At 37.3% G+C, this 12568-nt stretch overlaps 1 protein-coding gene across 5 annotated transcripts in view; it reads left to right on the top strand.

Annotated features, from left to right (window-relative positions):
- LOC123676690 overlaps window positions 1-12568 on the top strand; it is a 129497-nt gene that overhangs the window by 77578 nt on the left and 39351 nt on the right. For all 5 annotated transcript variants that reach the window (XM_045612813.1, XM_045612812.1, XM_045612810.1 and 2 more), the window contains exons 2-4: window positions 8052-8442; window positions 9184-9516; window positions 12196-12488. In XM_045612813.1, the coding sequence (XP_045468769.1) occupies window positions 8052-8442; window positions 9184-9516; window positions 12196-12488 (1017 nt within the window). The remainder of the gene's footprint in view (window positions 1-8051; window positions 8443-9183; window positions 9517-12195; window positions 12489-12568) is intronic.

The following is a 12568-nucleotide window of genomic DNA, read 5'->3' as shown; positions in this document are numbered from 1 at the left end:
GAATATATAGATCTTCGCGAATTTTTTTCATTGTATCAAAATGTTATCTGAATAGTCCGGCTGAGCTTCAAGATGAAAAGAACTTAAAACAGGACCAAATGAAAAAACTGAAGCTGAAAATGTAGGTATCAACATTGCAAAATGTGATCCATCAAATGAGTAAGAAGTACATGCTATTATTAGAATGAAATTTAAAGTCATAAACAATTTTTTTGCATACATAATGGAATAAAGTAATAAAACCTTTTCAATTTATTATAATTGAAAAACATCGATTTCATATTGCCCCATTCGAGATCCGATGTCGTATAATTTTTTTTCTCCTGATGAACGACCTTCTCCGTATACCTTCTTACCTCGCTATCTTCGCAGGGGCACCTTGAACACCCCATCCTTTCGTGATTGATGTTGTTCCCCCTATTTCGTTTCATTTGTTCATTGAAGCAGGTAAAATTTTGCGTCCTTCATTGAGGGGAGATGTGCCTTTATCATATTCAGTTACAATCTCAATTTACTCTAAGGGGGAGTAGTTAACAATGAGGGAAGGGGAGTCTGCTTTGAATCTAGACGTGGACCACTGAAATGAATATCTTCGCTTTTGTTAGTTTTTATGAAACCTTTAAGTTTCGAAGTCTCCTTCAATTTGGTCGTTTTACTGAAGCTTTATTTTTTTAAAATGAAGGGAATCGAGGATTTTGAAATACAAAATATTCACTCATTCATTACTGAATGTCTTCGATTGTATTCACATTCGTAATGGAATCGTTGCTTTTTTTTAAAGATTTTTGGAGGGCATTCGAACAACTTAGACAATTATAGCCTCGACTATAGCTCTTGAAAGTAGGTACTACTACTACTAGGTACTATTCACTATGTCTACTTGTTTCGTTAATTTTTTTCTACATGTTTATAGTTCAAATTATAAACGGGAAAGAAGTATTCCCCGACGCATATTGAGACCCATATTACATATTATTGTGTGAGAGCTTGTTTCTCTTTGCTTTTGCCCGAGAAAAATCAAATAATCTGTCCGACAAAGCCCCACTCGAAACGAAATAATCCTTTACGATCATATAATACCCCATTATACCAGAAATTTTTCAATAGGTAAATACTTTTCGATAAGAGTAATAAAGGTTCTCCAGCTCGCTACATCAATAGGTATTTTCATCGAGTCCGATCGATGAAAACATAAAGGAAACTCGAATTACTCGAACTAAGCCCTTTTGTTGTCTCCTACTCGATGGAGAATCGTATAAATGTAATTGGGAACATTTTCTTTTGAAGATGACAGATAACGTTCGGTTAGGTAAGAAGATTGTATAAATGTAATTGGGGACATTTTATTTCGAAGATCAGAGCTTACCGCACCCACAAGTTCTTATAAAACCTACAAATGTTCACACTTATAGGGTTAAAAGGTTTTCATTTTTTAATATTAAATTATAATAGCCTCTGCACTTCATATACCTCTTACAAGTTCAGTCATTATCGTCCCCCACTTAACAAGGGGTACTGAATCCTATCCTATTGATGATAAAGGAGAAATGGGCGCGAAACCCAGAGTGCTTCTCGCCTAAACTCTAGGCTCCGCCTCTAACAGCGGCTAGGCTTTCTATTGGCCCAAAATTCAGCGGCCATCATTGTAGAAATTTCAGTGGGGACGCATCGCGTAGAGAAAGATTGAACGATTGTGGTGGGGATGGTGAAAACGTTGTATTGTTATTGTTACTATATTCCTGTACTATTCCGATGATGCATAGGCCACGGTGGATTTCAGTGCACATACATAGTTTTGTTTTGGACATAAACGAAATAGCGTGGAAATGCTAGAGGTGCACCAAATAGGGAAAGTGGAGGGGTTGTTAGAGCTAGTCGGCTCCCGGAGAGTCTATTAATATGATTTTTCTCGGCTGCTGCCGGACTTCTTTCTTTTCTTTCAGAAGTTAATTATAGGATTGTTGACGTACGGAGTCTTCTTTCCTTTTGCCTCGAAGCGGTCCCGCTGATATTGAGTTTGCTTTTTTGAAAGACCCGAAGGCATATCGATCGATAACTTTGCCAAGTGCCGTTATGTTGGACAACTGGTAGTCAACGTGTTCACCGGATTTTGTAGTTTTTTTTTAGTGGGATCGTCTTGACATAGACTATCGAAACGGATCGTATTAGTTGATCCATGAATTTTGAAGTCTAAATTTCAATATTTGTAATCTGAAGGCGAGTAACTATTTCCCTCTTTAGGAGTAGTTTATTCACCTATACCCGTCTTCCAATCTTCCGACAGAACCGCGCGCACTTTTCAAGAGTCCGACGGGTCTGAACCCGATGACCTTGAGTTCCCGCGTTTCCTAGTAGTGCTTACGTTACCCTTCCGATTTCCAGGAACCGCTTGTTGTAGTATTTATTCAGACTGGCTAGTCGACAGGATGGAAGGAGATGGAAGAAAAAACAAACGGTAAAAAGGACCGTCGGCTGACGATGCTTTTGGAGGGTGACGATTCCATGGATAGCCAGAGAATACCGTTACTTTTTAAGATCATCAAATAAATTAAGGTCAACGGTGCGATAAGGAGGTCTACGTCTAGTACCTGCCCGATTCTTCGAATTCTTGAAATTTTACTTTGAAAAATTTAAACATTAGTTACGGCTAGTGATTTAATAGCAGATGTCAGAATTCCATTGGAAAATGAAAACAAAAAACCTACTTTCATGATAGTGGAGTGATAAAAAGAAGTAGAGTGAAGTTGACCTTGCTAGCTGAAACCAAATTTCGTTTAAATTGCCATTCAAGTTACGTGCAGCTCGTGGTATGACATCTTGTAGCATCTGTGCTATTTTTCGGGAAGAATCATCCTAAAAATATTTGGTTGGTGTGATCGAACGCAAGTAAAAAAAAAAAAAACACTTTTGTCCAGCTGCCACACAAACTCACCCATGCGGTTCTGAAGTCTGGTTGACTGGTTTACGGCCCCAAGGCAAGAAGTCGGCTCAAAATAAAAAAAAAACCCTTTTGTTTGATTTGCCATTTTACAATATGCGCATCTATTGTGCAAGTTGTATAAAGTATAGGTTCCTCAAAGATAAACCTACCGTAGTTTATAGCTTTGCCGTTTCAATGAGTTTATTGAAGCCCTATCATAAAACTACCCCTGAACACTTGTTTCGCTTGCGCAAACAGTTCAGGATCGTATTTTTGAAATTTTGTTTTCAGAACTTTTAAATAAGGATAATATCTATAAATGCCATTGTTCTTAGAAGTAACTTATCAAAGAGATAATGCCCTCCACTCACAAGGCGTTTCTTCTAGCGTTTGGAAGCCAGGCGTCCAAATGGCTTGCTTCCAAATGGCAGCCAGTCTACACTGACTGCCATCCCTTGCTGCCATCGAAACCTGCCACTCAAGAAGTTGTTTTATTGAGTATCCGGGTCGGATATCAGATGATCACAGACAGCTGGCAATTTATCAGGTACCTTCGGAACTTCGTAGCGTGTTAGGTTTCATCGAAAAATATAGGCAGAAAACCTGTCGATTGAAAACAAAAAGTTCAGCAAACGCAAACAGGAATAAAAAAATGAAGCCTGTGGGGAACTAGTAGAATATTCCAGAGGAAAATTACAGAATGAAAGAGTAGATGTAAATTTCTATTTGGCTGATATCGTTTTCCATCGTTGACATATCTTCCTCTACATTGAAACCGGAAACTAAAAATGTTAAGAGTGAATTTGAAATGGAATTAGCGGAAATATCAGTTGTTATTCTGAAGGGGTTTTCCAAAAAGAGCTGTCATTTTGATATTAAAGAAAACGAGTATATTTTAAGAGAAATTAATGAATGTTTATTTCAATGTAAAGGAAGATATGTCAATAACGATGGAAAACGATATCAGCCAAATAGAAATTAACATCTCTTTCATTCTGTAATCAGTCAGTCAGTGTAGACTGGCTGCCATTTGGAAGCCTGGCTTCCAAATGCTCGAAAAAACGCCCTCGTGAGTGGCGGGCATTAGTGAATTGAAAATTAATATAAAATGTTTTCATAAGAAACCTATTTTTTATAATATGTCACCTATTTTTCATTAAGCATTTCAGATACAATTTCGAAAAGTATCTTGTATCAAGTATCTAGAACACCATGTTCAAAAATTTTTGTATTTGATTATTTTATCTTGTACTTTCATCTATTCCAGCGATACCTTGCTGTTGTTCATATTCAAAGTTATAAGGGGAGAGAACTTGAAGTTAAGTGTTCAAGATTGAACTTAAAACTCTAAAGAGTTAGTCAATATTGAAAATTGTATTTTTCTGCTATTTTCGATATTTGTCAGATGTAGTTTCGAAAATTGAAACTGAGGTTCCGAATTCACTTATTATTTCACTTTATACAAATATCGCTTCTCAAATGGATACGCAGGATGAATCATTCATTATATTACTGAACAAAAAAAAAGGTATTTTTACACTTTAGTTCTAGTCATAACAAAGCAACAGCCAATGAAGGAAATTTGAGCTCGTTATGTCTACGTTATGAACAGAACCATTGAGTCATATCTGTACTTTTTATTCGATATTACAGCATCAATTTCTTCTTACAATAGCGAATAAAAAAGTAATACGATGCGAGAATACGTGTATCCACCTACTATTATATGATTCGGTTAGACGTACTGAAGCGATAATAGTAATTGAAAATGAATTCAACGACATTACGGAGTTTCAATTCGTCAAGGTTGTCTCTGAAAGTGAATAAAGTGCATTTCATCAATATCCATGTTCATTCATTAGAGGTCATGATTATGATTTTATATTATTTGGGTATTCAACATGGATGCAAAAAATGCATATTTCTATTTATTATTCATATTTATTCCCCATGCCAAATATAAATTGAATATTGATCAAATTTATTGTGTCGGTTGTGGAAGTTAGGGCTGTAACAGGATAAAATGCATTTTTCGAAATGATTTTATCCTGAAAGTGATCACAATGTTTTCACTACCTTCGGTAGACTCGGTTTGAAAAGAATCGATATTAGACGACTCGATTCGGTCTCATTTCTCGATTCGTTCACACTCTACTACTCTTTCATTCTCGTGTCGCAGTCTAGAAATATCAGAAGTAGCACAGTACAGGAAGTATTAGCATATCTGACATCGTAACGAATGTCGCAAATGTACGCCGCGGCAGTACAAAGGCATATCAAATGCATTTTATCGTATCGTCTCGGAAACGTGCCATTACGAAATGCTTTCGAGCTTGGGTTTAATTGGTCTGTGGGTCATCTAGGAAACTCTGCGATAATGCGCACGAAAACTTTACAATAGATAGGCGTCTTGGAAAACTGTAATTACCCAGTTTTGTAGTTGGTATGTACCACGATAATCTCGAAAACAAGCCTAGTCTTTGACTTGCACACATATTTTAACAGTAGATTATTTAGGTAAAGAAGAACACTTTTTCCTATTCCGATTCGGCCTAGATAAGAATATATAGCTTTTTTAATTTTTCATATTGAGCTATGCCACCCCTGGAACCTGCACACAAAAGTTTTCTTAGCCATAAGAGAAATTTGCTTCAGAATAATAAACTAACTCTATGTACCTTAGAATAATCTGTTCTCAGAGATGTTTACACCTTTAAGTTTTAAGGTTATGTTATACATACTTGTAGACTGAATATACTTAATCATATTTGAAGAACTCATCAAAACATTGAGTTTCCATACATAATTTCAAGAGATTTAAGATAATTAAGTACTACTACCCAAATAATTGTGTGGATGCACAACGAATTACTGTGAAATGTACAGTTCATACTTCATTCAAACCGAAAGCAATGTGTTGTTGCATTATTTATACCACATAAAAATATTGATTTACACCACCAGTTCAATATTTCTGGACCTATCAGTATGAAAATGTTATGACTATATATTCAACGATGGATAAGTTCGACTGCACCTGATTGAATTGATTCTTTAATGGGTATCTACTGTTATGGATTTTTTTTAAATCAAAAATTTATAGTCATTAGGGTTCAAGTAAAATTGAAAATAATTCAAAGATCTCAGTGGGTAGAGCATGAGACTCTTGATCTCAGTATCGTGGGTTGGTGCCCCACGTTGGGCGCCAATACTGTTTGGGTCTTTTTGATTTTGTTTTAATTCAATATTCAAAGATCCACAATACTACCTGAACCTGAACTGCAGCTATATCCAAAATTGATCTAATGGATTTTTGTACTGTAATAAACACTTTTTTATTCAACAAAGACTGTAATGATTATTACTTGAACTTCTGGTATTGAATATTTTGTTTTACAGGTAGTTCTCAATTATTCTTTACATTATAGTCTCTATTACTTGATTCATCTTGATTTTGGCATTGAAAATAAACTGAAAGTATTCAATATAAATATCAACATTTGAATATTCTGCTTCTTTCGAGTCACTTAATTTGTTTTCACATTAGAGCAACTATGACCCTCTTAAAATTATAAACTCAGCAATTTGTGATAAATTGTAGAAGTTGAGGTGAGATTATTCAAATACATATTTTATTCTATATAATATTTATGGGCTCTTTGATGAGAGCATTGAAAACATTAACGGACGAATTTCCAACTTTCATCAGCTCCAATAAGACTGAACTATAGTATCGTCCTCTTCATCAATCCAAAGTTTCACCTCCTTTAATAATACCGCCATCTTCGTTTGGGTGCCACCTGGGGGCGGAAACTGGAAGCGATTTGAGCGTAAATCTTAAAAACTCCAAAAGGCGAAAATTCTCGGTGGTCAGATCCATATAGGACATATACGGAAACGAACACTTATCGCGGCTGAGAACGAAATTGAAAATGTAATTAGAGCGATCGAGCCGGCTAGTTGAAGAGACGGCTACCGTCGCTTTCCAATCCAATCGCTACTTGTAAGATAGGAAGAATTGCACACGCTAGGATATATAACGTTTTGGAATCATTAGAGGAAAAATAATGTAGTTTTTTCACTCCTATATTACCGAACTTTTGGTGTTCTTCATGGTTCGGTGTAGAGGCCGATAATATCCTATACAAGTTGAAACTTCTCGTTAATGGTAATATATAGGACTTCGATCTCACGAAAAACTAGCCTTCAATTGTTAAGGATCTATTTTTTTTCTTTGTTGATTGAATTCAATTCGGCTTAAAATGTGGTAAGGTCCGAAAAAATTTATCTGACTTCAATAATTCGAGTATTTAGAGAGGAAATGAAACATCTCAATAGAATTCTCATAGAAATTTCCAGCTTTATGAGTAATTCAGTAATTTACCTCTTCTGATGCATTCTGATAACAGTTCTTGACATATTTCGTAATGAAATTATTTATATGTTCTGAGAGAAAGGTCAACTAGGTTGTTGTGGTTAGAGCACGTGCACACGTCAGTTGAAAATCCAATGAAATGACTAAACAACTTAGTGCATGTCAATATTTACCAGCCTTTGAAGCAAGGCAAGTACGAAAACAGTTAAAAAATAGAAACGGGTTCTGTACAAGTTGCTTCTCCTTTTTACCAAATTCAAATGTCAATTCAGTGTTTCTCTTGAGAATTATTTAACTCGAATTCGCAGTTAACATTCGCTTCACAAAGCCCAGAGCTTTTCTCAGAAACTTAGGACACTATTTACCACAAACTCCTACCTCTGATAGATAGTCTGATAGACTTGAAATGAACAAATGTTTAATTTTTTATTGGGAGCAGGTAAGGGTATTGTTGATGGAATACATCATCAGGTGTATAATAGATGGTAGATCACGTTACCCAGGCCCAAGACGGTTTAATTTTTAGTTCAGTGTGAAAGCAAATATTTTTCCATTCTGTTAAACCTTTTTAACAGGAACGATTGACCCTGTACACAGAGTTTTTATACTTTTCTTGCTCTGCAATCATCAAGACAATGTCCTTGGTTTCAATGAAAAAAATCACATTCAAAGGAAGTTATAACATACGAGAAAATTCTTATTGCACCTCTCAAGTTTCCAATATGAACCATGATCTAATTATTCCTTATTTTTTAGGCCGAGTAACCATGCACAGAACGCGGCCGATATCTACAAACCGTCCAGGTCACCGGTGTCAACGGCTGGCCGATACCCTTACCCCACCACGTCTCAGATCCACCAGGCGGCCCCAGGCCTGGCCCAGCGGTACCAACAGGCTGGGGCGGCCACCGCCGCCTACAGCGGCCCCACAGCGTACCGGGAATATAGACAGCCGAGGATCTCTCTGCTACACCCCGAGTACGGTAGGGGTAGACAGGACGCGGCCATGCTGCCCGGCGGACAAGGAGGCCAGGTCAGCGTGGTCCACTTGGACGACGGTATGGGGAACCAACAGCATCAGCCGCTGAAGAAGATCAGACTGCAGGATCACAAGGACAATGTGCAACCTTTGAGGATAGATACTAGGGTAAGGAATAAGAAATGTCTTCTTCTATCTTTCAAATAGACTATTATTCGCCTTCCCGACGGTGATTTGTCTCTGGCTACCTTTACCATTCAGTCCTCTGGTCATGCCATTCAATCTTTGTACCCAGCGTTGATATTCTTGATCTGACAAGCCTGTCTGATGTCTTCGCTTCTTTCCCTGTTCCGTAATGTTCTTCTGGCTCTTCTTCGAACTATTCTTTTTTCTGTCTCTTCCATAATTTGTTGTGTCTTGATGCTTCAGGTCTTGTCCCTGCGACATATGTCCGTATAGGCCTTGTAAATGTGTGCTTTTGCTGCCGTTCTCAGTTATATTGTGTGGCTGTTCTTGCAGCTTTGATAGCTTGCCTTCTCACTTCAGGTCTAAGTCTTAAAAGCTCGGAAAGTCTATGCCATCAACTAACAACTTACATTTTAGTGATGTTTTTGATGTACTCATGCACTTCGTATTAGACAATCCCAAAGTTTTTGCGATCATGGTAAATGTGTCGAAAAGCCTTTGCATATCATCCTAATTTTCCGCCACCAAGACTGCATCATCAACATGGCATAACATCTTCATCTCTCTACTGTCCATTAGACAGTTCTTACGTACTTTCCTTACGATCTCATCCATAATAATGTTGAAAAGAAGTGGACCCAATGAGTCACCTTGACGTATACCTCTTTCTATAGTTATTATTTATGTGAGTTGGTTGTATGTTTAACTGTTTATATTTCCCAGGAACAGCCTGGAACCTACAATCCGCAGGTGGAGGCGATATCTCCAACGCTGCCTGAGACCATCCAAGAGGATCAGCCTCACAAGCCGACCAAAGACGATATCATTCTGAAGATAGCGAGGACGGACAGGGAGATAGCCAGGGCGGAATCTCAGATATCGATACTGAAGAAGAAACAGCAGGAGCTCGAGGAACTGGCGCTGAAGCCGCAGGTGAAGAGCGAAGTGGAAGAAGATACACAACCGAAACACAACAGTTTGCCGCAGAAGATCTATGCGGAGAACAGGAAGAAGGCGGCGAGTGCCCATGCTCAGTTGGACACACTGGGCCCTAAGGTGAGATATCCCTAATTTTTCTTATATATGACTTTAGTTATCTGTATCTCGCGTTGTCTAAGTCTGACGTCATAAAGATGATATTTCGTACTACAAAAACATTTCTGACTGTTTTGTGATTAGTTGACTCAGTTTAGTTTAAGCGCGCGTCAAAGATGGACACTAGCAAAGAGAAAATATGTTATATTTTACATTTTATCTTCGATAAAGGCGAACATGCAAGCCAGACGTCTGAAAATGTAAATAGTGTTTATGGTTATGATATTGTAACAGGCTATGCACCACGCACTGGTAGGCCAATTGTCGAAAATGTCAATAAAACTATGTAGATTGTTGAGTCAACTCGATGTATAGGTACCAAACGAGTCAACGCAAAGAACCTCACGAACTAAATTTCCATCTGCAAATCGCAACAAAATCAACTCATTTTTGAAGTGCTTACGACAACATCAAGCGAAAACGGTTGTGGTCGAAATGCGGTGAGTCGGCGGAAACGGTGGCCAAGCTAGGATTGACGACCAGGAAGGTTTTGGAGTGTGTTAGGATTGGCAGGGAATTATCTAATATGAGCTCTCTTCCTTTACGGCACAACTGTTAACTCGAAACTGTACTGTCAAGCGGCCAGCTTTGGCCAATAGGAGAGGAATTTTGTTCCATCAGGTCAACGCCATGTTCTCATTTTTTTGACAATAGGGACGATGGCTTCTATGAGAGAGGCATAATAATATTACCTTCAAAATGGTAACAGAGTATCGAACAAAACGGCGCATATTTGACCTTAATCAGTTCATCCTAACTATGGTAATAGAAGCTGGATTTCTTTCTACTACACCTTTCATGTAGTGTAGAGTAATCAATAAAATGAATTTTGCGATTTTACGGTTTGCTTGCTGTTACAAATAAAGAATATTCTCCGTTTTATAATTTATTCTTCTTTCAATTAGAACGGAGAAACGTTGAATCCCTGAACGATAAATCTTTCATTCCAGTCTTATCCTCAGTGCAAATCTGGCCGAGTCGTATTCAAATGACCTTCCACGGGGTGTTTATTTTAACGCTTCCGATGCGGCTAATAAAATCCATGAAAACGACCTTGAAGTGCATTTTACGGGCGATTCTGCCGGAAATCTAAATCATCGGGCTTCGTCGGCAGATCATCATCTTCTAATGCATCCACTCGACTGCCTTGCTTCCTCCTATAGCAGAAGCAATAAAATAGGCCACGACGACGATAATTCGCGTTTAAATAACGACGGTGTGCTGTCGAAAGAAAAAAAACAACGTGCAACCGACACTGGCCGTCATTATTATTCCATCAAACAGATGTCACTAGACCGTGATACTTTTGTTATTATAACGCTATAAAACGCGACGATACGTGAAGACGTCGTAAGACAACGTCTTTCAAACGTCCTTGCATCTTCGCGCGGTCCCCCATATGACATCGCTAAGATTGCATATTTGAATAAGTTGACTTTCCACGCACCAATCGCATTGTTGATATGAATCATGATTTATTGAAGTATTTCGTGATATTGCGTCGAAATTACTAGGAAGCATAGAAAATTGAAAAAAGTATCATACAGTTCGTTAAGAAGGATTACTACCAAGTGGTTTTTCGCGAATTAGTCAAACTTTGGTATCTATTCATTTCCCCTTTGGAGCCCCTTTGTACGGTTTTCGAAATTGTATATTTACTTCATCTTCAGAGATAATAATAATTGACGATTTTCACGAAGTAATACTTTTACCCCTTTTGAAATGATTTTTGGTGGGTTTTTTCTCACAAATATTTCAAAAATATATCAGTGCTTTGTAGAACGTATCATCATTTTTTTTTGCGAAAAACGAAAAATGACCAAACAAAATATTTTTTTTTCGCAAATTGAAAATATTTTCTCTCTTCCATGTAGATTATTGTTTGAGGAAATTATGTGATAACCCCATAAAAATCGATGATTTGTAAGAAAAAATATCTCTTATTTCGTTTTGAATTAAACAACCACGTGATGGTGTTCCCTCTCGAATAGAATTATTTTCCAAAGTGCTTCACTTGCTTTGGTCATCCAGCCTCTTGAAGATAATTATTATCGAATATGTTTTTAGTTTTTTTTTCAAAACTATTGAAATATGGTTCATGATTCATTTGAAATAAATTTTTTGTATTCAGAGTTGAAACCACAATAAGGCAGAATTAATTCAGTAAGACTTTTTTGTGCCTGACTGTGACAGCTGCCCAGATAGGGGTCTATTCAAAATATTGGAAAACCTTTTAATTCGCCGTTGAATGTTGGGCTTTCAAAATGATTCGTTTCAAATGTATAAGGAAAATACTTGCAAATAATTTAATTTGACTACGTTACTACGTACACAATTCATAAACAATATCAATTTCTTCATGCAGTTTTATTTTTCCAACATTGATTTCAAGAATTGTACCATTCTGGTATTATAATGTAAACATGCATTATTTGGATTTCTTTTAGCTTATATACATATAAGCGGTTCGGAGGTTTTCTGATTTTTTCGTTTAAAATGAATCTATATCTCCATGTCCAATGTAGGCTCAAAAATTGAACTTTTTCAATGCTACAAGAATAGAAATATTAAACCCAAATAGGGTGCATATTATCACTATCAGAACTATAAAAACTAATCACTCGTTAAATTTTTTTTCAGGTCGAATGGCCACTTTACAATCAACCAACCGACTCGACGGTCTATCATGAGAACAAGCGGAAAAACAAGCTATTCAAACGGAGACTGTTGGAATACTTCAAGAAGAGGCACGCGGAAAAGGAGACCAGAAACACCTATCTGAGTGAGACCTATAGCAAACTGATGCAGGAATGGATCAGGAAGGTGGACAAGATAGAGTCGAGCACCAAGAGAAAAGCGAAAGAAGCGAAAAACAGGGAGTTCTTCGAAAAGGTGTTTCCGGAGCTGAGGAAACAGAGAGAGGACAAGGAAAGGTGTGTAAAGACGTTGTGATGATGTTTTAACTGTCTTGGTGGTTCTAAAATTGATCACAGATTTGTGATCTTCCTAATCG

This window comes from Harmonia axyridis, chromosome 3 (assembly GCF_914767665.1).
Source record: "Harmonia axyridis chromosome 3, icHarAxyr1.1, whole genome shotgun sequence".
In the NCBI taxonomy this organism is placed as follows: Eukaryota; Metazoa; Arthropoda; class Insecta; order Coleoptera; family Coccinellidae; genus Harmonia; species Harmonia axyridis.
The sequence above is the reverse complement of the archived record's forward strand: the minus strand, read 5'-3'. Positions and strand labels throughout refer to the sequence as shown.